The sequence below is a fragment of the Chamaea fasciata genome, unplaced genomic scaffold (genome assembly GCF_029207755.1).
Source record: "Chamaea fasciata isolate MVZ Bird 193981 ecotype frontalis unplaced genomic scaffold, bChaFas1.0.hap1 SCAF_15, whole genome shotgun sequence".
Classification (NCBI taxonomy): Eukaryota; Metazoa; Chordata; class Aves; order Passeriformes; family Sylviidae; genus Chamaea; species Chamaea fasciata.
The window spans coordinates 17,006,276-17,033,760 of NW_027094100.1; the positions used below are offsets into that span (position 1 = coordinate 17,006,276).

The 27,485-nt window shown below is 42.1% G+C and overlaps 1 protein-coding gene across 2 annotated transcripts; it reads right to left on the reverse strand.

Moving 5' to 3' along the window:
• Positions 1–1,763: 1,763 nt before the first annotated feature.
• MATR3 (matrin 3) lies at positions 1,764–27,356 on the reverse strand. Of its 2 annotated transcripts, XM_066197012.1 has the most exons (15): positions 27,267–27,346; positions 18,724–19,800; positions 14,359–14,420; positions 13,745–13,786; positions 13,390–13,493; positions 12,193–12,245; positions 11,573–11,698; positions 10,844–10,969; positions 10,487–10,657; positions 9,158–9,289; positions 7,915–7,958; positions 7,058–7,448; positions 5,065–5,458; positions 4,325–4,446; positions 1,764–2,823 (listed from the first exon to the last, which is right to left on the reverse strand). In XM_066197012.1, the coding sequence occupies exons 2-15, from the start codon at positions 19,612–19,614 to the stop codon at positions 2,773–2,775; spliced, it is 2,709 nt and encodes a 902-aa protein (XP_066053109.1). In that variant the 5' UTR covers positions 19,615–19,800; positions 27,267–27,346; the 3' UTR covers positions 1,764–2,772. The 2 variants fall into 2 exon arrangements, with proteins under 2 accessions (XP_066053109.1, XP_066053110.1); XM_066197013.1 differs by lacking the exon at positions 4,325–4,446 and having other exon boundaries at positions 27,267–27,356.
• Between the last annotated feature and the right edge of the window lie 129 nt (positions 27,357–27,485).

Sequence of the window (27,485 nt, forward strand, 5' to 3'; positions counted from 1 at the left end):
CACAACCGCACAAAGGTTTCAAACCAGACACAGACAGAGTTAAAGCCCTTTGATCCATCGGGCTGGAAATGCAAAGGCCCAAGTGAGTTGTTAGTTTATACTGATTTTATTAGTCACCACTACCAACTTGTTCCCAGAGCCCAAGGGTTTTCCCACAGTCCATCAACCACTGCAAAATACCCCTGCAAGCATCATCCTTTAAAAAACAACACTGTGCTCTTGCTACTCTTATTTCCAAAATTTCCAACCCTACAAATCCAGCAGGATGTGGTTTTCTCATCTCTAAGAGGCTTCTCTTTCTACTCCCTCCCCACAGCAATAGGACAGCAGCAGCCTCAGGTTACTCCTTGCAGCTGAAATTTGTGCCCGAAGTGCACAGGCCAACATTTCACACTCACCCTTGTGCTCTGGGATTTTCCTCACCCTTCACAGTGCAGTTATTTCCCAACAAGCAGCCCATGACACCAACGCGTGTGTCTGGAATCTGTCTTCAAGTTTAGGTTTTCCTGGCACCTCTTCCTCAGAAATTAACCTAAGGGCTCTATTCTCCCTGACCTCTGCATGGGAACAGACGACACTTGGCAGAAGCAGCGGGTTTAATTTCTGACATGTAACAGCATCCTTACACCTACAGTCACTCACACCTGGGGGAATGCTTAATGTTTAGACACTAAACATGATGTACATGCCTACCGGTACACGGGTCAGCACTCACACAAGGTACGAGATCAGCACAGGTACTAGCTAACAAAAGGCTGCTTTAGAAAGGAATGTAGCATTTCAGTACATTAATCTTAAACGCACAGCGTAAGGAAACTTAAAAAGACCTCTGAAATAAATTATCTGCCACCCCCAGGGAGAAGGTGTGCCTGGTGTGCAGCCAAGGCAGAGGGACTCAACAGCCTCTCGGTGATGAGTGACAAATGCCACGCTAACTGGGGCTCCAAGCCCTTCTTAGGACTTCAGTTCTGCTCTAAGTGCCTGTGATTTCTTTCAGGGGCCTCGGAAAGCTTTAAGATTCTATCAATGCCTGACATTTAATCCATTTCCTACAAACCCAAACAGCACTTTGCATACTAATGAGTGTAGAGTGGGGAGCAGTAACTGCTCTCTGTACAGGGATGAGTCACTGCATGGTAATGCTTTAATCTGGACTGCTATTTAAACGAACCCTGCACTGGAGCTGCTCCTCAGCACTCCTCCCCTCCCTCCCCAGGGGCCCCACAGAACCTGCTGCCCTCGCCGGTGGCTCAAGCGACTGCACCCCCTTGGGTGAGGGTGCAACACAAAGTCACAGCTGGAAAAACAAGTTCTCAAGGCTTGAACTTGCACACAACACTCTATCCCTGCGTCTGCTGAGTGTGTCTGTTTACCAAACGACATAACTTCATCAACACTCAGCCTCCTGCATCCCAAACCCTCACTGGTAGAGGCTCAGGCTGGAAGAACTGGCCCCATTCTGTTTTATCTGCATGAATGGGATGTGGCTTCAGCTTTGATGAGAACACCCCAAAACTCCAGGAAAAAAAAAGTGTCAGCAGAATATACCTACCAGGGTTTTAACAAGTGATACTTTAATTTGTTTGGAAATGCAAGAGGGTTTAGGGAAGAGAAAGAAGTTATGCAGGAAGCTGCTGAAGCACAGGTGTTAAAAACATGCACATTTTAAAAAGAGAGCTCAAGTTTTGGTGTGGTGGCTTGACACAGGATAAAGAGTTCAGCAGACACACTGGTTAACATGCCAAACATCTATAACAAATCTCTGTGGCCTAGCTTTGTTTATTGGGAATCATTTTAGTAACCTGAAGTCACAAATAAGCAGTAAATAACAAAAACTACAGATAAACACAGGTTACACATGCAAATTCCTGTTCACATCTCACATGTGCAGGTACATTAAGAGCACAGTTCTAAAGAGTCTTGACAAAACCAGGTCTTAACAAAAAAAAAAGGTGTTAAAATGCAGGTATGACAACTTCCATGTGAAGAATATAAAGATACCTTTGTCCCTTTCAGGACTCCGGTGCTGCTTTTGATATACCAGAGATGTACCACAGCGACGAGATTCAAGTAAAAGCAGGAAGAGCTTGAGGAAATAATACTGGTCAGAGAATGGGCATTTACTTCTCACTAAAAATACACGGAATAGCTGAAAGTCTAGCAAGAGCTTAGGAAAAAAAATCACAAAGTTGTAAAGGTGACTAATCACTAATTTTCCTATTTGCTATAGATAACAGCAGTGACATTAAAAGAAACTGCAATTCAACATTTAAAAATGCAACTTACATTTAAAGACTTTTCCAAAGTGAAATGGAATGACAGCCTTACACTCAAAATTAAATAGCTGCTAGGCTCAGACCAAAATACGGAATGTTCTAGATAAAATAAACATACAGGATTACTTTTCATTTTTTATTCAGAATGGAATTGAAAGACAATTTCTGAAGCTTGAAAGTAGTAAGTTTCATTTAAACGCAGTTTTCTTCTCAGAGATGAGCTTTCCACAAGGGTGCAAGATTTTTTTTTCTGTAATAGCTTGAAGTGTCAAAATGAAAAGTTGTTGCCATTCTCACATTAAGAACAAATTGTTGTCATTAACTTAACTGCATATGCTTTTCGCTACAACATTTAACACATGAACAGACCTATAATGCCTACTGTATCTCACTACAACAAAAAAGAATACAGTATTTCCATCTACTACTTGTACTGCTTTTAAAAAAGATTAACATTAAAAACAAAGCCACGTTTTCCTTACATCCTTCTTTCTTTTTAAGCTTCTTTCTTTTGCCTGTAGTCTTCTGCCATTTTATCCAGAATTTTCTGTTGAAAGCAAGCAGTTATATTGGGAATATATTTAAAGAGTTTCTCACAGGCACAACATAAAGAACAGAAACATAAATCCAATCGCCAAGTTTAAAACCTGTAAACATTAATTGCAATTGCAAAGGTCATATCTAACAAGGATGGCACGTCTCCCTGCCCTGGAGTGGAGCTCTCCTTGGCAAGCCAAGGGAATTCCTTCCCCTTTTGTCATGAACTCGTGACATGATTGTGTCACTTACCTGGGTGGAATCTGCCCTCTACAGAGGCAGGGACACAATATCTCCCCTCCCTGGAGATGGGCTAATTTGGAAATTTAAGGAATTTGGAACCACTTTGATGACATTTGGTAGCAACATCAATTCACCTATTTAATTTATCCTGCTCTCCAAGCAAAGGAAACTCCCAGCTCCACAAGTGCCACTGTGAAACAGAAGCTGCACTTGCCCCCTTCCCTCCCCAATTCCAAACACAAGCACTGTCACAATCACCCACAGAGAGCTCACTGCTCATTTCTGCCATGGAAAAAGCAAAGCAAATCATGTTTCACTCAAGTAATAAATCTCACAAATTGGCATTATTCCACCCCTTCCCTTTTTACATCAAGGCTTTAATGTCCCATAAGCAGGTACCTCAATGGAAAAAAAAAAAAAAAAAAAAAAAAAAAGGAAAAGAAAAAACGCTATGGTGATGGATGAGGTGAATTTTCTTCCTACAAGATCCTGCATGGGAACTGATTTTCTGATCTACTCCTTCATACTGTTGTTTGTTTGGTGACGATTTTTGTGCCATCTGCCTTCCTGGGCCTCTGTTTATTCAGGGATTCCCCTGCTACTGCAAGAAGGCAAATGTATGAATTACGAGGTGCCACATTCTCCTTCTCTGTGGAGCCCCTGGGGTTTGCATTCAGCTCAGGGATCAACTGCCCTGAAGTGCATTAATGTGACACTGCAGGACTATCAGAATTCCTCTGGGATTGGCCTTTCCTGGAGACGTTTGCAGCTCACAGTATGAGGTTACAGCAGCAGCATTATCACTCATGCCGTGCAATCATGTGATACCTCATGCAGTTAAAAAATTGAAAAAGTGCTCACAAAATCAGAAGTTGCAAAGGTTTTTGTTGTTTTAAACATATAAAAACTTCATCTTAAGCTTTGTTGACTGGTTGAAAACACTCTCAAAGGGACAACTAGAACGGATCTAGGCTGTCTGTATTTTATTTACTCTGCATTGCTACTTCTAAGCTGGCCTTACTCCAATTGGAGTTCCCTCTTTAATCCAAATTTACAAGATAAAAAAATGTTGGATATCCTCTTTAAACTGTGTATTCTGTATATTATTTTCACAAGGCGAAGTTTTCGAGAGGTCTACCTAGAGTTAAAAGTTAGAGAGTAAGCCAATTTCCACTGCCTGAAAGTATTTTTATTCTCAGTCCAGTCTAGTTGAGCTCTATTCCCCAGAAAGAATCAAGCCATTTAAAATGAACAAGTTTTTGCCTTACCTTCAACTTTTGATAATGAGGAAGGCTGCTGCAATGGGTCTTTTTTGCAACATCTTCATTTGTGTAGAACAGGGAACACAATTTGCAATAAAACCCTGTTTTGGGTACCACATAATTCACACCTAGAGGAGTAAACACCACAAAATAAACTAAGAGATCTACTCTACATCATTTCTTTTCATGTCATGTCATTTCAGCTAAATCTTAAAACCATAATTCACTTTACATTAAAAGCTGCTTCATCCTTAAAAGTCTCAGTTTTAGTTTAGTCAAGCAGGGGCCTAGTAGTAACTAAATATGTGCAGGGTTGTTTTTTTTTGGTTTTTTGTTGTTTTTTTTTTTTTTTTTTTTTTAATTTAAAAATCAATCTTTCAGATTTAGGGCCCATTTTACTGGTTCCTTCAAGAACTCACAACGTTTTGTGATCAGTTTTGAAGTAATTAATATGACTCTGATCTACTAGGACTGTTGTGCTTTGTGGTAGCAATTGAGTTTGTGTTGCTAAAAGATACCTCTTTCAATTTCTGCCTAAGGAAAGGGTTATGAAAAACGCTATGAAAATAAGGAAAAAAGGAAGAAAATACTCGGTTTAGGGCAGGAGTGAAGAAGGGGGAGGAGGGGGAAGCCCTAAAATGAAAGGCTATGGGGCAATGTATTGCCAAAAATAAAAGTCAGATGAAATGAGAAATGCTACTGCGATGCACAGAGACATTTCGGAAAAGAAACAGAAACAGTCTTACCAACAGGCATGTTTGGCTGGTATGGCCCAATCCTAAACTCATCTGGGACAAGAGGTTTCTCCTGGACACTCTTTGTTTCCTGCTCGCCCTGGGGGTCTGTGTTTTCCTGGGCGTTTTTCTCAGGATCCTGGGCTGTCGTAGCATCAGAAGCTTCAACACTTTCAGCCTTGGCATTCTCTTCGCTTTTCGTTCCGTTTTCTAACGTTTCACTCTCCTGCTCTGGCTCCTCAATCTTGTCCACCTTGATCTCTGCCAGGCTGTCCTCGTTCTTGCCCGCAGCCTTGGCCGCCAGCCCCGACTTGCGGAGCTTCTGGTGGTCGGAGTCCTCCTCGTCGCCCACCTCGTCCAGGGTGACGAAGCCCTCCATGCTGCGCGGGAAGCCGCCCACGTAGCGCTGTGGGGAGAACGGGGCCTCTGTCAGCTCAGCCTGCAGTGCTGCCCTCGAACCCTCCCGAGCTTCACAACACAACTATCTTCTCCAAACTTCTCTTAAAAGAGCTGCCTTGCTCACTCAAACAGTTACTCAAGGTTTAACCAGCTCTTTTTGTACTCCACTGCCCCAGAATCAAGGATTCCCTTCCACAATATTTTTTTTTTTTTTGCATCAGGAGTGGTCACTGTTTCACCATAGCAACGTGATTTCAACTTAAGAACAGAGCCAAAACCACTTGAATTCTCAAGCTGAAAGCTCTTTTAACGTAAGTACCTCAAGTGAAAGTAATTTTGGAGTGCACAAATTTTGTTTCTATTTGAGAGTCCTGTAAGATCCAGAATTCACAGCCTGAACAGAAGGTAAAACCTTACCAGAACTATTCTGCCCCCAGTCATCTGAAACTAATGGTATGAACGTTCATTAAAAAGAATTAAAAGCTCTCCTCAACCAGTAGAAAGCTTAGAGCAGCCACATTAAAACAACCACTAAAACACAAACAAAACCCAACCCAAACCCACCAACCACCCAAACCGTGAAGGCCGCTGAAAATCCAGATTTCATTAGAAGAGAGACTGCCTACATTCTGAATTTTTGGAAATGCTCCTGCTGATATGGAGATATCGCTGTTCCACATACTTAACAGCAACTGTGAGCAAGACTGAGGCAGCATTAGCTTTGTGGATGTGGGTCTTCTAGGAATGAACTTTGGGTCTGAAGCAGTTTATCGCAGCCAAAGTCTAATAAGGAACATGAAGAAAACTGGGAAATGCTATTTGCATGGCCAGTATCCATCTCAGCACCATTAACCAGGTTCCTGACAAGGATCCCCCAAAACTGAGATCCATGCAGATCTCATTCGTTAATTAGGAACATGCCTTTCTTGCGAAACAACATTCCAAGTCAACCAATTACTAAAACTTTGCACACTACTCCACAGAACTGAGTATGATTAACAAAGCAGGTAGGACATAAAACCCAGGAGAGTGTGGCATGATGTGGTGAAAAAAAGGGAATTCACAGCAAATAGCCTGTAACTAGAAAGATCTCGAAAGCAATTCTCTTTTTTCTCCAGTGGGAAAGGCACCCTGGCTAACTGCAGATGGCCCTACCTGCCTCCCAGAGTAAGGTGTACCTCCAATTCTGTCCAAGCCCAGATTACCCTCAGGTCCCCAGTACATTATTTTTTGGCCATCATTTCTGGGCTCAAGGGTAACTACAGACAGTTCTCTGAGAAACTGCTCCAGAGAACACAGTTCCTGGCTAAGTATTAGTCAAAAAAAGGGTGAAGAGAAAAGCAAGCAAATCTCCAGCAAGCAACCAGGGTAGAAGCCCACAAGTTAAAGGCTTCTGTCAAAACAGAACCAGGGATTCATAACTGAATCCATGCACAAGTTATATCCAGTGAGATCTTCCATTTTCTTCACAGGAGCTTGAACACCTGTTCCTCTCCAGACAGGTGTTTTAAAGACCCACAGAGAAAGGTCTGCAACAGAATGTACATGGTGTGCTACCTAAGTTAGACTGGGCTTCCCCCACTCAGCACCTCACTGTGTAAGTTACCTTTTTAAGCTTTTTCTTGGCTGCTGGAGTAGCTGCAGCATTCCCCTCAGTTTTTACAGTCGCATCATCAGGTGTGTCCTTTTTTTCCTCAGTGGCCACATCAGCTAAATTGGCAACATCTGCATCTTCTCCTGCTGAGCTGCCACTTTCTAACAGTGCTGCTGCCTCCTCCTCATCCACCAGCAGCTCATCTTCAGACTCCAGGAGTAAACTGGGCTCATCTTGCTCTGCCTGTTCCCCACTTTTGGCACCTGAAGGCTCAGCAGCATCCTCCTGTTTCTCCTCTTTCACTTTTTCTTCTGCATTTCCACTTTCAGGTTTCTGAGCAGGTTCTGTTTTGGACTTCTTATCACTGGGAGAATCTTTGCTGTCTGGGGAATATGTTCTCTTTCTGTAAAGAATAAAGAACATTGCTGCCTGTAAAACTGGACAGAGCCCAGAAATTACTAAAGAAAAAGTTGTTATTTCTTTAGACAAGCCTGGAAACTATTGTGTTTCAGTTCAGAAAATGGAAGGCTGAGGGAAACCCTGAAGGACATCATTCTTCAAACATACAAAAGGCTGCTCCAAGGAGAAATTATGCTTACAAGACAGGACAACTGCTTGTGGGCTTAAATTGCAGGAAGACAAGGCTAATTAGGGACTGCAAAGGATTTCCTGAGGAGCCTGAAGAGGCTGTGAAATCTCCATCATTAGAGGAAGAGGGTGGGTAGCATATTTCAAACAGTTCATCTCTGGGCACAACCACCAACTATTTGATCTCAAAGCTTGCCTGACTCTTTTTATTGTTTCTATACTGTGAAAAAGGTATTTTCGTATTTATTTTAAAAAATCATGCTTTAACAATGGGAAATTACCTGGTTTTATCCTTTTTCAGCAGTTCAACTCCTTTGTTTGGAATCTGAAATAAAATTTTAAAAATCTGTGAGTCACAGCAGACTATGACTTACAGAACTGCTGCAGCATTAATTCAGACCAGAATCCAATCCAGCCAAGTGCTTCCAGCTACATTAACCCCCAGGAACTCTGCCCATGCCACCCACAAACTGATCAGTAAACCTTTATTTCATGTCAGACAGGATCTGACCAACCTAGAAATCCCTTGCCTTCGTTCACAGCAATTATTCAATACAGAACAAATGGGATATCCTGCTCCAGAAAATTCGCATACAATTCCTGGTTTGTTTATGAACAATGCAGGCACTGGCAGAGAGCAGTCCTAAGCTGTACTTTTCTCCCTGTAATTAGTGGAAAACCTTTAGCAGACTCCCACCATTTCACCTGTTTATGAATTACTGAGCAGAAATGTCACTTGTAGGCAGTAACAAGGAAATCTATTCAAATTGACACTAAGTGCTCATTTTGCTGCACTACCATGTGCAACAGTAAGATTTCTTCATGCTCCACAACAAAGCTGATGTTTCTAGGAGACAGCCTGACAGTTCAGATTTCTCCTGCTTTTATTAACACAGAACTTTATTATTATCACGGAATATTCTGAGTTGGAAAGGACCCATAAGGATCATCAAGTCCCGCTGTTCAGTGAATGGCCTAAAAAAGGCCACAACCTTGGCATTATCAGAGTACCATGCTCTGACCAGCTGAACTCATCTCAGTTTTCTACCTACTGTCCCAGTCTGATGAAGAAACACCTATAATTTCATGAATATTACCCTGGTGTTATGTAAAAAACCCCTTTCAGTCAACCTTTCCCTCCTCCATACGAGCTGCACAGGCAGAGGAGCAGTTCTGATATATTTTAAGTTTTCACAAACCTTCTTCATTTTCAAAGAGGAAGGAAAAAAAAAAAAGATCCCACATTAGAGAATGTCTGAAATGGAGTTAATTTAATTAAAATCTACATAATTTACTCTAAAATCTGAATTACAGCAACTGTTTGGGTTTTGTTTGAAAGGAATATCCCTTAGCTTGTCCTCATAATATCACACTTGTGCCAAGTAACTGCACTTGAGGAGCCAGAAAATATTGAAGCCAACTGTTCAATTTTACATGCAACACTGAGTTTTCAATCAGCAATGGCTGCCATCTACTTCCCCTTGCATCTAAAACTACAATTAAAAAAGTGAAAACACTCCTTACCCTTAACACCAGTTTCTTGTACTTTTCCGATAAATCCACTTTCACACATCTGCCTTGGAACCAAAGCGCTTTGTTGGCGCAATGCTCAACCATGGCCAAAGCATCTTCTCTGGTCTCCATCTCAATAAAGGCCTGAAAAGATTAGAGCACACATTAAAAAGGACTCTGAAACACACAACACTTAACTTAAAACACAGCATTTCCAAATACTGAAGTAAAATTATGAGGTTCAACTACATCCATCCTCACCAAACATTTACCCAAGTGCTCTACAAACCCCAGCTTTTCAATTCAGAACATCTGACCCAGACACAGTTCTGAAATTAAACAGACATTTTGAATACCAAAAAAGCCACCATAAAGTAAATTATGATTTAAATAAAAAAGCATCAGGACAATGAAACTCTTATTTAGTGCTTATATACCTGGGAATTTCAGGGGAGCTGTGACATTACCTCAGTATTTTGTTTTTTGAGAGAAGCCTTAAACAGAAAGGCAGCAACTGCTGCTCGTCCAGCTTTGTGAGGAGATCCTTTTGGGAACAAGCCTATGGCACGCTAAGGCTGCTTTAAACAAACACATCTGGGTTGGAGTATCCTTGCCAAAAAACTGAAAGCTGTTTCAGCAGCCAACTTAGACAGCAAAGGGATTTTGTTTTTCCAGTGAAATAAGGTCAGGGAGGACTTCCTAGGGGTCATGCAATAGTCCAATTTCTCAAGTGTGGCATTAGGGGATTTAGGCACCCATGTCTTTGAAAAAGCACTGGAACTTCCTATTTTACTCAAAGGAACTTGCCACATTGAACTGGGACAGTAAAGCTTAAAAAAAATTAGAGTTACATAGTTTAAACTCCTGTATATTTATAGAAATCACATTCATGCACATCCAAATCATTTCACTATACACATGCAATGGTCTGTCTTCAAACCTTTCTCTTCCAAGCTAGAAAAGTACAGGACTGATTTTGTTTAGTTTTAAAGAATGAAACACAAAGTGTAAATAAAAGAAACATGTAACAGTGGGATATATTTATGTTTCATAGGTAATGGTTTTTCAGCCCTAAAAACAGTCCCAAGGCTCCACAAAATCTTCATAATCAGACAATTAAGCCTCCATGCTAAAATACAATTTTTCTGTTTTTAAAGCAGCCCATATTCCAGGGACATTTCACAGGAAGCTTCAAAGCAAACCCCCACCTAGACAGATCCAGGGTCATTTCCAAACCTGTGCCAGAGCAGAAAGTCTACAAACGCCCCAGCTGAAGGTGTAATTTCTTCCCAATTAAAACTCTGTTCAAACCCTCCCCCAGGGGTGCTCCCCTGCAGTCACCTGGCTTTTCATTCTCATGAGGATGTAGTTCTTGATCTTCCCATAGGGCTCGGCCAGTTTGAGCACGGCGTTGTCAGAGTAGCCCGAGTGGGGCAAGTTGCTCAGGTGGATCACACGACCGAGTTCTGGTTTTGGTGGCTCAGTCTTCTGGTCAGGTTTGCCCTCAGGTTTCTAAGATTAAAAGGGAAAGACATTTTTTAAGACCTATATATAAAATATACATGGATGACAGTCCCTTAATTAATTTGATGCACTGAAAAGTACAGAAATTGAGAATAACTTAAATGCAGCAGCCTCATAACACTTACTGCCCCAGATTAAAATAAGGCAATGCTAAAAAAAGCAGAAGTGTTTTACCTTTATTCTCTTGTATTTCTGTGACAAGTGGACTCTGACTGGTTTCCCAAACACCAGGGCAGGTGTTGTCGAATAATATTCCACTGCAGCCTGGGCATCTTCAGTGGTTGACATTTCAATAAATGCCTGAAATCATACAAAATCAAATTAAGTTCTGCTCTTTCAGGAATCTGATTTCCTTTTCAAATTTTCAAGCTCTTCCATCCTTCCTTTGAAAAATAACTGCATCAGAAATGAAAACTGCTTTTTGGTTACACAAACTGAACTGCAGAACTTGGCACCAATTTCAGATACTTTCTTTAGGTACACAAACAGAACCATTTTGTTTGTTTACATTCCACCTAGATTTGGATTCAGAAGGTTCAGTTGCTTCCTCCTTTTCCCACTTGTATGGTATTGCCTTTTTCACACTTCAAAGACACACTCCATAATAAAAACTAAGACCAAGTAAGTTTTCAGGTAGTTTTAAAACAAGAGCAGAATGTGGTGTTGTTGAGAAAGCAAGGAACAACCAACCAGGAGGATTTTTCAGTATTTAAGTGAAAACACAGCAGTGCAGCATTTCTGGAAACACACTCCTTTTTTCCCACATGACCCTAATGACAGATGTGGCATCTCACTGGCTGGGCTGAGCAAGTCCTTTTCCAAAAACAAAGCTCAGACAGTGACAGAAAGCCCACCCGAGACACCAGCCAGCCCCACCAGCAGTGCCCTGGGACCCAATCTTACCTCATTGATTTTGTTCAGAATCAGGTGATTTGTGATTATCCCGAAGGGTTCAACAAGCTGAAGCAGCTGATATCTCAGGTTCTTTCCCCTCTGGAAATCCATGATGTGCACAACTCTGCTTGTTTCCTGTTGAAGACAAAGCACGTGCACTCAGCATGAAAAAACCTGTGCACCAGCAAACCTGAAGTCTGCCAAGGCTCTGCTCTACTGCTGTAACTGTTTGTAGTTTTAAAATGTTTTTATATCTATCTTCACTAGTGACCACAACAAGACGCATCCAGAAAAGGCACAGAATTTCTACGGATTTCTAGAGCATGACGCCTGCCATGCCAAAGCTGCCTTCCCTTAAGTTCACATCCCGCAGCTTCAACATAAAGAGAATGTCTAAAGAAGTTCCGTACAGTTTTGGAATAAATATTTTGTAGAGTACTCAACACAACAAACTCCCAGTCTCATGCCAAAGCTTCAGTACTTCCACACAAATTCTAAAGTCTCACTTCTAAAGACAATCAAGTCATTAAAAAAACCCAAACAAAACCCACACCTTAAGAAAGCACAGAAAAATTATACAACAAAAATAAGTTGTGAGTTTAAAATAAAAGAAGAATTTCACTACTAACCACTCTGCCCTTCTGCATGTGTCTGGGTCCTTGCATATTTCCATTTCCAGCTCCTTTAAGAAATTAAAAAGAATGAACAAGCTTAGTTTAACCTTAAAGACTGGGATTAACCTGTCTCATCACGAGTTCTTAAAAGATATGTCACTTGTAATACCAGACTGAGATCAAGTTCTAAAAACTAACTATATCATTGCACTCTAAAAAGGCTTATTTATTTCAGAACTCTTGTAACTTGGGCTCCTCATTCCTGCTCCATCTCTTCACTCTAGAGAAAGAGCTGCATTTATTGCTGTTCAGGAATAGTAGATAGTAAGTCCAGCCCATTGGAAAAAATAAATCTCCTTTTTTAAATAAGATTTGGCAGAGGAAAACATCTCTGTACACAAAGGATTTGAGATTTTTTTATCTAAAGACACTCTTTTTACAATTGAGGCTTCAGGTTCTAAAACATCACCAATTCAATCACAATACCCATTAAAAACAAACAATCAAACAAACAAAAAACCCCACAACCACAAAACCAAACAGAAACAAAACCCCCTTTCAAACAGTTTGGCCTATAGTTAAATCTGAAATATTCTGAAAAATTACCAGCGTTATTTTAACGTAATTAAGTATGAATGCATCAATCATCTAGAAACTGTCTAAAATACTTGACTCTGTCAGGATATCCAGGTAAATTATTTAGTTCTGCTCTTTTAGTCATTTGAATATCTAAAAGGTATGAAGTAAGAGCATCAGGCAAGAATCAGATTCTTAGCCTCTTTTCCTGAGAGGAAGAGGCTTGTATCATTCACCTTCCCACTTCTCACCTGCTACTCCAATTCATTTCTCAAATTCACTTAAGAATAAAATAGGGGGGAAAAACATTTAGAAGACTGAATTCTTACAAGTTTCACCCAGAAAACTCCACCAACATATAGCTACTCAGAAGACAGATACAAAAGCCTCCTAGAGGGGACCAAAAAAATCCAAGTGCTAAACATACGTAGGTTAATCTCAGTGAAAAATCACCAGCCACAGGGAGTTGGCAGCTGGCAGAAAGGTGAAGTGTGGAAACTCAGTACCAGTCTTTAGTCCCTCCCCAGCCAAAGTATTTTAGTTCTAGTGCTGAGAAAAGCATTTTCATTTGTTGTTTTAAAACACTAAACCTAGCAAGAAAATAAGCCTGGTGAAGTAGGTGCCTGTTGAGGTTACCTCTGGGCCCAACAGGAGGTCCTCCAAGGTGGAATGGAGGTGGTGGTGGTCCCAAAATTCCTGGTGCAGGGTTTGTAGATTGCTGCAACATAAAGGGATCACCCCTAGAAAGACGAGAAAACACACTGTCATTTTAAACCAAGTAACTGTGAAGCTTTCATTGACAAAACACCCTAATTTTTGCAGAGCTTCTATGCAGACAACTCAGGCTACTTTTCCTGCTGCCCTTCAGCTGGAAAACAAAGGGAAGAATCCACCTGAACCAAAGGAAGTGTGCTGTTTCACATAAAATGTCAGGAACGTCCTCTGCTTCAAATTAACAATTATAAATACTTCAAAATTAATCACTACTTACATTCCATGTCCTGAATCACTGTCAGGATTCCATTCTGGGTATCTTAAAAGAAACAAAATTAGAAGAAAATATAAGAAAAACGCAATCTCCTCTAGTTGTGTAACACTTTTCACACAGGCAGTGATACCTGGAGGTGTAACACAGCTGCAGCAGACAACACTTCAGGCCCACTGCCAGAGCCGTGAGCAGCACTGACAGAAATGCTGCTCTTCAGGACAAACTCCCTACTCTGTTTGCAGAACTGCTGGTTTTACAACAAAAATGTACAAGTTGCTATCAGTAACTACAATTACAGCAGGTAAGATTACAACTCAACTGCTAAGTTCCAGCTGTTACATAGACATCAGCAGGATTCCAAAGCTATGAAGCAGGATCCCTTTTGGTCCTGAAGATCCTCCAAGCTCTTTTTATTCCCTACAAGGCCCAGTATGTTTTCTAAACCTGCTCTGTGCAACAGTTATTTAGAATCAGGGAACATCCTGAGCTGGAAGGGACCCACAAGGATCATCCAGTCCACTTCCTGGCCCTGCACGGGACCCAAGAATGCCAGGCTGTGCCCGAGTGTTGTCCCAGGCTGAGCCCTCCTCCCCAGTTACTGTACTTCCAGTTCATACATTTCCAGCAGCAGCTGACAGCGGCGGCTGTGAGTCGCTCCATTGATGTGATGGTTCCACTCCTGCAGCAAAGTAAACAAGGCACAATTAGCGGCCACACACGGGACTCCTTCCCACAAAGTCACGGCTACAGCGCAGTGTCTCCTCTGCTAAGCTCAAGCTCTGCAGATCCACAGAGAATGGAATCTGTCTGCGGTGCTTTGAGCAGACACTGACACTGGACCTACCTCCTCCCTGCTAACCTGGCTGAAAAGGTGTGCAATGGGAACGGGGCTGCTCCTGCCTCAGAGTGCAAAGCTCCCTGGAAAACTCCAGGCCAGGCACAGAGAGCCACGGCAGCCTTTGGAACTGAAGGCTGTTTGTTTGTCTTCAGGCCTTTTAGAATTTCCTCTACTCTGCTTCATTCCTCAGACTTCTACAGATCAATATGAAGTAAACACTCCAATTTTTAGAACCATAAAGCGGCCAAGAAATTGCACGGAATTCAGAAAGGAAAGACTAAAAGAAATCTAAGTGCATCGCTAGGACAAACTACAAGTATACAGGTGAAATATATGACCACTTGAGAGGAATAATAAAGGAAAAAATGAGATTTCAATCAAGATGGTCCCAAGGAAAAACAATGAAATTCAATCAAATCATTCAGGTAAAACTCCTCCTGGTTCTGGTTTTAGCACTAGGAAGGAATGAGGAATTTCTACTTTTTCTCTGCACTGTTTGAACTATAAGGGAAGTTATTTATTTTAGTGCCTGATCTCTGTATCTTTATAGTCTTACAAGTAAGAGCACAAGTCTGTGCTTTATTCACATTTGTGAAGCGACAGAAGCTCTGGAGTTTCTCTGCTGCACATCTGGGAGCCACAGCCTGACCTTCACTCAGCTGCTCCTCAGGGAGGAAAGGGACCAGCAGAGATAAACAGCAGGCAGTCATTCAAGAACCTTGGCACTGATGGTTTTCTCCAACTGAAAGTCTTTTGTTATCAGCTACATTTTCAACTATGAACACAAAGTGCACTGGCAACTCCTCTATGTAGCTCTTCTTACATGTTTGTTTCTGCTCAGCACCAACAAAGGCTTTTTGCCTAATCCCTCACCTTTGCAGATTTTTGGTCTCTGCCACACTACAGCCATCCTGGACACAATGAGACATCCCTAAAGCTCACTGTAGTGTTTCCAGATGTTAAATGCCTACCCTGCACTTCCTTCAAAGAAGAAAAATCTGGATTTAAAGTATCTCATAAAGTACTACAATATTACTCCGTGATGCTCCTGACATGGAGCAAGATGAAGGCATCCCTTTTATCAAGATGTAAAATGAGAGCACCACTTTTTCTCGTTAACTGCACAAGATGTAAGCTCTGCGACTATAAACAGGCTGGTAATTAGAATGAAAAATACCCACCAAAAAAAAAAAATATCTCTGAACCATTCAATATGAAGTTTCTTCAGTCCCACACTTGCTAACAAGTGTTAGCAGTACATTCTAGAAAACAGTCCTTTAATTCCCAAACCCCTCTTAATTTGGTGGCACAGTTCAGTAAAGCCTCAGCGGCTGGGTCTGCCAGACATAACATGCTTTGAATCTGTCCCAACACAAAACTGATGTAGAGGTTATCTGCAAACTACAGGCAAAGTTCAGGAGATTTAATTCTCATTCAAATCCTTGTAAACTGGCCAAAAAAAAGGGGGATGTGATTGTAACTTCAGATTTTTCTTCTCCCCCAGGGAACAACGGTAGCTCATCTGCATGAACTTCTGACACAGTTCTTAATCTGGATTCCCTTTGCTGCCTGCAGCCATTTGGAAGCGTCCCTTCCCCAGGGTTTTGGGGCACCAGGTTATTTGTATTTACAGGAGCTCATTAACACAAAGGCTCCAAGTTTAGTGAGAGAAAACCTGAACTAAGTTTCTGAAAACCCTGATTCCCTTTTGGCTCGGTCGATGCAAGCCAGAGGACAAGCTGTTCCTCAGAAAATGAGGCCACACTGGAGCACCTAATTTTAGCCAGCCCTCTCCCAGGGCCACAGCCAGGCTCTCCCTCAGAGATGTACCAGGTTCAAGTGTTTCACCTCCAAATTCATCTGCTCGGGTTGCATCAGCCTTTGTCCATGGCAGGAAAACACTCCCTCCACGTTTAACACCTCATTCCTTGATAAAGGGATCAGGATTGACAAAATGCCTGAAGTAACTGGGGCACAATTTACTTCACAGTCAGAAAATAAACTCGGCCTTAAAATATACGCACATCAAATTAAAGAAGCAATTAAGAACATCACTAAAAAAAAATCCAAAAAACCACCAGAAGATTAATCTGCCTATTTAAGTTACACTAAGGATGTTTAACACCTTGCTTGCACTTAAAATACACATGGCTTGATCAAACACTTTTTAAAATCTTTGATATTTTTATTTGGACGTGAGAAAAATGAGATTTTGTTACTACACTAATAAATTTACATAGTCCCAGCTACGAAAAGCATTCCCTTTCTGCTTTCCATAAATTTCAGTTCAAATCAGATTACTTTAAAAGTTACGTTTGACTTGATTTGATTTTCTGGGAGACACAAAATAAGGAATTCTGTAATGGTTGAGTGTGCAAAGCAGAGGAAAGAAGGAGAGAAAGAGAAAAATTCTTGTGGTGACATGATTTCTGAAATCAGAAATAAAGCCCCAGCTTGGGTCATAAGAACCAGATGATCCAATCACAAACATTTTATTGTGTACTAGCAGTTTTAAAGTCAAAATATATTCCTAAAAAGTAAGTTTTGCATGTTACAGAAGAGGTCAGCCACTTAGGTGATGCTGTTAAAAGAATTTGGTATTTCTCATACCTGGAAACGTATTTCCATGTGGATATGCTTTCTTTACATCTGCACTCCAAAGCACACTAAGAGCCATGAGCCTTTAAAATAAAGAGCTAAAAAGACCCCTACTTACAGGATTACTGGTTGCCATCTTCAAGGGCCTCAGAAGTTAATGTTTTCAATCTAACCAAATGAAGTCCTTTTACAGAACTGAGCATGGCAGCTAAACTGTTAACACTTAAAACTTTAGTGAAAATAAACGTCAAATACAGGAGACAAGAAACCTGGATTACTGTATTTTATATCAAAAGTAATTAAAGCAACACAAGTTCATAAACTGTCAGATCAGGTGAAGCCATACAGCTTGTGCTCTAGAAGCGGTTTGATCCTTTCCTTGCAGGGACAGAATAAATTCTTGTGTTTCAAAAAGATCAGATGTACAGAACAGCACTTTTTGAGAGGTAACTGTAAAGAAATGGTTAGTAACAGCAATTCCACATCGTATCAATTTTACAGTAATAGCACGTCTTACGTTTTCAATTGAAGGCCTTCAAGCTAATTAGCCACTAATTATGACAAGAGGGGCACCGTATTAGCCAATTAGCCAATTAAATTGCCTAGTATACTGGAAATCAGCAAGATGAGTACATTGGAAAAGGTGAAAGTGAGAAGGCTCTGAAAACACCATCTGAAGCGTGTTGAGTAACCTGCTCCCTTTGCAGAGCTGCACTAGGCGTGGATAACTAAGAGGGAAGTCTCAGCATCACCGAACACACCCGAAGATCCACTCTACTCGTGAGCCAAGGAAAGAACACTACTAGGAACACAGAGCAGGATACTGCAACGGCAGACTGATTGCTCGGAGAGTCTACAGGGATAGATGCAACATGTGACAATAAAAAGTGAGTCTGAAGTGTTCTAAGAAAGTTGTGAAAAAAGGAGAAAAATGACGACAAATTTCAGCCATAGTATGAGATAGAGTGTTAAAGTGAAATTAAAAAGGCAAGAATGAGCTAATCTAAAACGTGGTTTTTACTTTTGCAAATAAGTTCCAGGGCTCTACATTAACTCTTTCCCTCTGGACAGGGAAAAAGCAGAACTGTGCAAGAATGCATCTTAACTACATAAAAATCAGCAATCAAGACAGATGTGGAGGAGAGCTGAAACTAGCTTCCGGAATGGCACAGTAGATACACTGCAAAAAACCCCCAAAACAACAAAAAAAAAAAACAAAACCCACCCCAAAACTGCTTGAATGCCAGATGTTTGTGGTTAAGAGAACATGTAGATGTAAAATATAAACAAGATATCCCAGTAGATGATAGCTGTTTGACTTGAAGTTAAGCAATCTGGGCAAATAAAATACATTAATGTAAAGCCCTGGTTTACAATGTTTGTCAACAATTACCTTGCAAATAAACCAAGTGCCTTTTTCACTCTCAAACCAACTTTCAGATCATTTCAAAAGCAACCAGGCCATAGAAATAATTAAAGAAATAGGTAAAAACAGGACAGATACTACAACGTAAAGGAAAATAGAAGTATCTGGTGCATAACTCACCTTATTAGAATGAACTGGCATATCACATATAGAGCACAGATGGGGATAACCCTTCGGTAAGAATCCATGGAAGTCTTCAATATTGCTATTTGGAGGAGCACCTCTCTTTTTCTCAAAGAGAGATCTCTCGGGACCAGGACCACGACCCATTCTGTCATACTCACTGTCAAATTTATGATAGTTATGCGAAGTCTCACCATAAAAAGATTCATCCCTACACCTTTCTCCATCTCTCAATCTGTCATCTTCATAATCCATTCTGTCATAATAACCAGATTCTTGAGAACGACTTCCATGGTCATAGTCAACCACTGGGTTGAGACTAGGACCACGATCATCAAAGCTATCTCTTCTAAAATGCCTTTTTTCTTCCCAATCATCCCTAGGTACTCTGTACGGTGGTTCCCGTGTGGATGATCTGCCATCTCTACCATAACCTTCTTCAGCTCTCCTCCTTTTAAGTTGTAGAAGGATCTGAGGCAAGTTTTCAGGAGTGATCTTGTCCTCGGGATAGCGACTCAGTTCATCTAAGTCTCTAGCAGACAGACCAAAGCTGGCCAAAATGTTTGTGGCCTGGTCTGCATCTCCACGGTGCTGAGAAGACAAAGGGAGCGGACCTCTACTTCCAATGTTAAATATAGACTGCAAATTATGGGAAGAGGTACTACCAGAAGACAGTGCACTATGAGATCCTTGTTGGTTCAATGAAGAACTCATTCCAAGATTCATTAAGCTAGCAAGGCGTGCAGTACCCTGGTTCATCCTTCCAAGAGATGCTGGCATATTTAAAGACTGGGTAGCAGCAGCAAGAAGGCCTATTCCTGCAGAGAGGTCACGCCCATGACCTTGTGAATCCCTACTCAGAGATGACTGCTGGAATGACTTGGACATTGTAGAACTACAGCTTGTCTACTTTATGGATCAAAAAAAAATCTTGTTTGTTTTTTTTTTTAAGATGGCTGCAAAGAGAGCTCACACTAGAAAGCTAGGCAAACTTCACTTCAAAAACGGTAACGCCAAGAAAGAGGATCAATAATGACTGCAGATCTTCTTCAAGCTGAGAAACACCAGACAATTCTGTAGAAAAACAAGCAGTTTTAGTCATAAATCCCTTTAAACAGATGCAGTTTTAAACTTATGCATCATGTTGATCTAAAAAAACATTAAAGATCTCAATCTTACAAGGCTTTTATCACATAACAGATTCAAGAGGTACCCAGAACCTACATATATTATTGCAGATAAAAATACAGCAGTGTTTCCTGTACATACTACTCTTCTTCCACAAAAAGCTACTTTCACACTGAAGGAAAGTGAATTTCAGAAGTTTGCGATGTCTGAAAGCATCTATAAAGTTTAGTGACATGTAAGCCTTGATCTCTAGTTAATGGCTTTGTTCATACCCTATGTTACTGTACTGTGTCTGTGAGAAGAACACAAAAAATTTAGGCCCACAGAATCCAAGATGACTTTAGCATACAACACATTTGAAAATGAAACCTGTACCACCACAGAACAGGACGAAAGGAAGTTAAAAGTAACTGAAGTTTGGGCAAAAAGTTTCTGCTATAAGACCTGTAAATAAGACCAAACATAATATTCAATCTTTATGCAGTAAAATTCCAATTACTGATGTGAAGACAGATGTGAACAAGAAAAACAAGTTTTACATTTTGCAGGAAGTAAACAAGACCTCTTGTTCCAATTGCAGTTACACTGCTAAACAGCATTTCTGAAGGGATTCTTTACTCTGTTACATGGCAGCTGTGACATCAGCCTGTACTCTCAGACTTCAAACTAAACAAGGTCAGGCTTAGTGCTGGGATGGAGACTCAAGGAAAACCCTGCTCCTGCAGGAAGAGACCCCAGTGAGTCAGGAGATGGCACCACACCCCAGCAGCACTGCCCACCTGGGGCTGGCACTGACACCATGATCACCTGTGGGAGTTAAAGATCCTGAAACACTGCTCACTGGAGACAGGGGACTCTTCAGTGTCCCACTAAAATACTAACTTAGCACTCAAATATTTGGTTCAGCTGTGTTTACATGAAGTTTTAACTAAACAGTCCATCAACATCCACAGTATGATGCAATGAATATATTCCATAAAATGTTTTTTTTAGGGCAGAGCAGAAATACCTGTAACACTTCACCTCATCCTCCTCCAGCCTTGGGACAGATACACAAAGTTTAAAGCAATCAACACATGTGAAAATATTCCAGCATGAATATTCTGCTCTTGGCCCCGCGATGCCACAAAGCCCTTTCCAGTGTGGGCAGAGCAGTTCTGCTTCTCCAGCACTGCCACTGAGGAGCACATCAAACACAGAATCCCTTGGAAAAGAAACAGGCACAGATTGCACAGCTGCAAATGAAGTCAGCTCCCAAGAGAACAGGTTCGTCTGGGGAGGAACGGAAAGGACAAAATGAAAGCAAGGACTTTTCCTTGAAGAGACCAGTTCTGCAGAAGGCAATGGCTCTTTTACTGGAAACAGAAGGAAAAAGGTCAAGGTTAGAGGTCTCTATCCCCACTGCCTGCTCAATCCACAGCCTGTTCCAACAGTGCACAAAGCTGAAAAGCACTTGGGTTTTCTTTCTCAGTAGCAGCATGATACAAAATTATGCATTTATGTAAAAAAAAAAAAAAGGATTCCCTGAAAAATACACAAAATACAGGTAACACACAACTCCACCTTTGCAAAGCAGCTCCTTTATACAATTTGCTACATACTGTTATCAATGCATCTAAACTCATATCAGCTACATTTTTAAGATACACATACCCTGGAATCACTTAAAGGAAGCTTAACTGTGTGACATTTGTTCAGAGTGAGAGATAGAGAAACATGGGGATGAAAATAAGTTTGAAAGTTCTGAGGCAGAAGACAGAAAAACACTGCAGAAAGCTTCAGAGGAAAACAGTAACACAAGAACACAGGGGGAGCATACCAGGCAAATTCTAAGGGAGATGTCCCAGAAAAAGGGGCCACACTGGAGGACATCTGAACAGAAAGCATTGAAAAATTATATTGTAAAAATCAAGACTCTTTTGAGTTCAGAGAGGAACTCTAATATCCACCTGGATACCATGCATTTATCTTACATTCATTCAGTATTCTTCAAAATACTTTAGTGACAATTTTACAAGTTAATCCTTACTGCTTCCATTTTTACACCTCAATTTCCTCCTAGTTCATTCAACACACTTTCAGAAGGGTTTGAAGCTGAACTTACTAGGTCCTTCATAAAATCAGGTATTCCACAGGGCTTTCTGAGCCTGACCCTGCAGTGAATCCACAGATACCCGTGGTCAGGACTGGCTCGCTGTGTCCTGCTGTTAGTGCAAGGACCCACACTATTCAAGTTTCCACTAAATCAGGAAAGTTCTCCACTTTTCAAAAACACCCTTTATTTAAACAAATGCTCTCTAATCCTCCTGTCACAGCTGTCAACTGGCAATTCATTGTGTGCTGCTGCAGAGATTAGCAGGGAACAAACCCCAGGCACCCCAGGATGGTGGGACCAGGGCTGCAGGCCCCAATGGTGCCATGAGGAGCCCACAGCAGAGCTTTACAGAGCCACACCCAGCTCACCCAGGGAAGGGGCAAAGGGGAAAATAAAAATAGGAAAGATGGGAGAAAAACCAAGACAAGGACACAGAGAGGGACTATCTTATGGAAAAGCATGAAGTGGGACAGTAAGACAAGTGTATGATGAAGACAAGCACACGTTGGCAGTTGGTGCTAGTCAGGAAATGCCCTACACGCAATTAGGTACTGAGAACTTAAATTAACAGGTTTGAATACCCTCAAAAACCAATAATTATCACACCACTTATCTGGCCACGCTGCTGCACTCCACTCCTAACCAAGCCCATCCTTTAAGAAAACAGAAAGAGGTGGGGGAAGAGCTCTACCCTCAAACCAAAGGATGTTTAACTTCCACAGGGTCAGGTTTAAAGACGATCCTAAGGCAGCACTTCCTGTGCTGATGATTCCGTGCCAGTATCTGATGGAGGCAGGTTCCCACGGAGCAGGGTCAGCGTGTGAGAGAGGGTGCCATCAACTGAGTCACAGCAACAAGATGGGTGGGACTGAACAGAGCTGCCTCGAGAGCCAGACATGAGTTAGTTGAAAGTGTTACGCTAATTGTTCTCCATGTCATTTCAGCTACACTGGGAACAGACAGGCTTTCAGATGCACCTTTTTTAAAGATCTGTGGACAGAAATTTGGCCAGATTAAGATTTGAAAATATATAATATCAAGCAATCTTGATATAAGTTGAAAGTCAAAATGTTATTAGATTTCCAGACAAATGCAGACAATGAAAACAATTTGTATCTACAAGTTGCAAGAGTTTTCTATAAAGGCAGACAACAAAAATAAGGAATTTGAATCCTACAGAGTACACTGCTATCAGAGCCCAAAATGAGGCTGATTTTTAAACGCTATAGAAGGTTTTTCTCTTAGTGTAAAACCGAACATATCTTTTCAATAATGCTTACAGAACTCTTGCTTCAACATTAAGTTTGACCTGAGAACAGTTTGATTCAGCGAATTCTTGGAATATACTGACCATGCTGAACACAATAACCTCAGCTTGTCACCTCTTATGGACCACAAATAGGCTGAAAATAAGTCCCCAGCTCCCTGTTCCTTCTGCCACTCAGGGGGTTTTAACCTATGCACAGTTACAACAACTTTAATGTTAACCTTGTTCTTAGAACAACTCATCTTTTACCCATTCCTCTTCCACTATTTACAGAAAAAAAGCCTTAAAAATGAAAACTGTTTTCACTTTCTAGTCAGTTTCACTTTCACTTCAAACACATTGAATTAGAACAAGTAAATTCAGTTATGGTAAAACCATGAAATTATCTACAAGCTGAAAAGCAAACCCTCATTTTGTAAGAACACAACGCTTTTGCAGACCATACACCCTTGGGAAAAAAGTATCGTAGAAGTTTCTGGAAGTCTGCTCTTTGGATAAACAGCCAGAGGTCCTCCTCCTCCTCTCTTACACGTGGTACTCAGTGTGGCAATCCCTTCTGCCATGGGAGAATTCTTCTGCTTCTTGGAAAAACTGGCTCCAGCACATCATAGCAAAAAGGGTTATTGAGGGAAGAGATCTGGAACTTGGACAGGCAGCCCCCCACGCTGCTCTGAGAATTAATGGCAGCAAAAACGAGAACTTGCAAGGAAATTAGAAGCAGATGTTATCTAGTTGCTGAATGACCAAGTACAATGGATTTCAAATCCAAGGGATTAACTTTTGGACAATACAGAAAGGGCCACTGTCTTTCCACAGGCAAAGGAGGAACTGCCCCAGCAGCCTTAAAGAAAGGCAGATTCCCGCTCATTTCAGCCCCCAATCCTCAGAGTGGTTATTTCATATTGCTGTTTCACAAAAGAAAAGCACTCCTCTTGCTCACGCCGTCTCCAAGGTCACATCCTCAGAAACTTCAGGAGCACCTGGCACACGGGACTCACTTTTTCTGGACAGATTAACCAGTTTGTTTCAAGCACAACAACTGGAGGAGTTTCAGTTCTTAGGATTCTGTTTAGCTTCATCCCAGGGACTTCCTTGATCAGAGGAACACAAAACAATCTGAGAGCTGAAGTGACTGTAACAGAGGACTGCTTGAGAACAGGAAAGTGTGACATCTGAACAGGCATATTTACAAATGGGGAGTTAAAATGACCCATTTTAATTATCAAGAATCTTAAAAAGACTTTAGCAATCAAGAATCTTAAAAGGACTTACAGTTTTCAACATCTGAATGCAAAAAGGAACACAAAAGAGGCTCATTTCCTACTTCTGCTCATTGTATAATTTAATATATTCAACCAGCCCTCTTTTGTAAGAGGTGCATTTAAAAAGTGCATTTATTCCTTTACAGAAACAGAAGTGGGAAAAAAAAAAAAGATTTAAGGAAGAGTAGAGAAAGCAGCAAACCCCATGTATTTTTGGAAAGAAGTAACACCCAGAAACAACAGGTAACTGCTGTCGTTGTGGTGACCATGCCACAAACACTTCAGTGGCTTCCAGCCATTCCTTTCTACTGCTCCCAATCCTACTGACACCTTCAGGCTCCCCACTCTCCAGGGAGGCAGATGCACACGGGGTCCGTCCTGCAGCTCCAAAAAGCTCCAGGGAGCCACTAACAGAGGGGCTCTCCCAAAACCAGAGCCTCTGTGCAATGCTGTGGGATTTCACTGGGAAACTCTGGTACCACAAGTGTGTCCCCACACACAAGGACACAATCCCCTTCACTCCCAGCACGTGTGGGGACCAACAGCCCCTCAGATGCCAAAATTCTGACACCAACCCCAGAACAAATCACAGTAATTTGAAAAACAGGTCAAACTGAAAGTGATCCAAACACAGACCAAATTTTACCAGGAAAAAAAGAAAAGAACAAACAAAAACCCCACACAGAACAGTTCTGTATTCTGATCTGGTAAACTGAATTTCCATCTGCCTCCAGGCACTTCCAGGGCTGGGATAAAATCCTGTTCTTTCCCAGCTGAAATCCTGCTTGAAGTTGCAAGAAGTATTCTAGCTGCAGAGAAAAATCAAGGAACTGTTTCATTGGCTGAGTGCTCAAAATAAAACCCCTTCTGTTGAAATCATGACTGCATAATATGGTATTTACACACTCACAAACTAAATTAGTTCGGAAATATGGTGAAGTATTTGCTTTTGTTTTCAAGACTTGTTGATTCAGAGAGCTGACGAAGAAAGGAAGCAACATTGAGCCTACAAAAAACCACTCATAAATTAACAAACTGGATGGAAATAATTTCATTGCAGCTCTGCTTGCAACAGCTTCTCCCCCAGATTTGCTGAGCCACCCAGAAGCCTGCCGAGCATTGCATTACAAAATACCTTTATATTCACCAAATCTCTCAGCAGAGACCTGTGCAAGTCACAGCAAAGGGCAGCACACAGCTCTTCCTAATTTCTCACCAAATTAATGAGTGTTTTTATTTAAGTGCAGTCCTGAATAAACCAACTTGCTATAATATAAAAGCTGTAGGAAACTTCAGTCTGGAGCCCCAACCACTGACTCATCTTCCCCCCTCTTTAATTGATTTTCAGTTTTTATCTTCAGGAACATAAATGTCCACATTTTAAGGACACATTCAGGAATTTCTCTAGAGTTTTTTTCCCAAGATTTAGTTCCAGGATGTATGGAACACCAAGTGCACAATGCAGAAGTACAAACACTGACTTATCACTTCACAAACACGTCCAAGGCCTGAGTGCCACTATCCTCACTCAGAATTCAGTACGGAATCATTCTGGGAAGTTGGGTTTTTTTGGGGGTTTTTTTTTGATAAAATTCAAGACAGAAGTCCACTAATTTCTTGGGAATACAGTAAAAGTGGCAGTGTGTTCCATTACATGTTATAAAAACAATTTACCATTTTAACACATTGAAAACTTAAAATAGTAACACGTTTCAAAATATGAAAAGGATAAATCACTGGATCAATAGATTCCTTGTAAAGAAGCTTCTGAAAAGGCACCCTTTTCTTCTCCCCATGAAAACTACACAGACCGCTTTAAGAAACTTACATTTTCGACCAGAGCTGCTCCCTAGTTATCTGACACCAGGAAGTCAGGTCCACCTACAGTTCAAAAAACTGGAAGAGTTTAAGGCTGAGCAAAAAGAATAAAGATCGTTGAGCAGTTTGAACCACTATCAGATACTTTTTTCCCAAAGGTCTGCATCGTGGAAAGAAAAACAGCCACAATTTGGAATCTGTGGGATGGTTCGGCTTTCTTTCAACAGTGCAAATGCCTCATTTATCATTTCACAAAGCAGCTTTTCAGGCTCCCAGAAAGGTCTTTTCAGCTTCTGCTTGTTTTCAGGAGAGGTGAACTTTCTATCTCATTACTCTGACTCTGGAAGCAGAGCATTAAAGAAACGGAACGTTATCACACCACCACAGGAAGAAAAAAACATCCCCGCAGCTTGATTTGTAAGCACAGCCTGAATTATATGAAAGTGAAACTGAGTAGAAAGAGGGGTCAAACGGCTGCCTGCACTGTCAGGATTGTTGTTGCTCGATTCATTAATTCCTAATGCCAGATGAGCATCAAAACCAGCAGTTTTAGGCTCTAACGGCCTTCAGACAGTTAAAGGAAGGAGGGAGGAACAAGGCCGCCTGCGAGGCCCCGGCCGGCGCCAGCAGCGCTGGCAGGGCGCAGGGGAGCGCTCCGGGCAGCGGGGAGCGCGATGGCGCCGTGTCACCGCCGCAGCGGCGAGGGGCCGAGCGGGAGCCGCTGTCCCCGGGCCCGGGGACGGCGCCGGGGGGGTCAGGGCTTTGTTCGGGCCCGGCGCACCCGCAGTTCCGGCTGGCGGCGGGCGGGGGCGCCCCGGGCTCCGCGGCACCGGCCGGGCCGGGCCTGCGCGTAACCGCCGCTCGCCGGCCCGCGCCGCGCGCTCCCGCCTCGCCCCCCACCCCTCACGGCGGGACGGCCGCCGCCAGACCCCGCGATGGCGGCGGGCCGGGGGCGCGGCGCCGCTCCTACCTGCGGGCCGGCAGAGACGGAGCGCGGCGGCGGCGCCTCCCGCTCGGTGCGGCGCCAGCGGCGGGGGAGGGAACGGGCGGACGGACGGCGGGACTGAGGGAGGGAGGGAGGGAGGGACCGAGGCGGCTGCGCGAGCCCCGCGCGCGCCTCACCGCGCTCGCCAGAGCACACCCGCCCGCTGCCCGCCCGCTCACGTGCCCGGCGGCGGCCGCCCCGCTC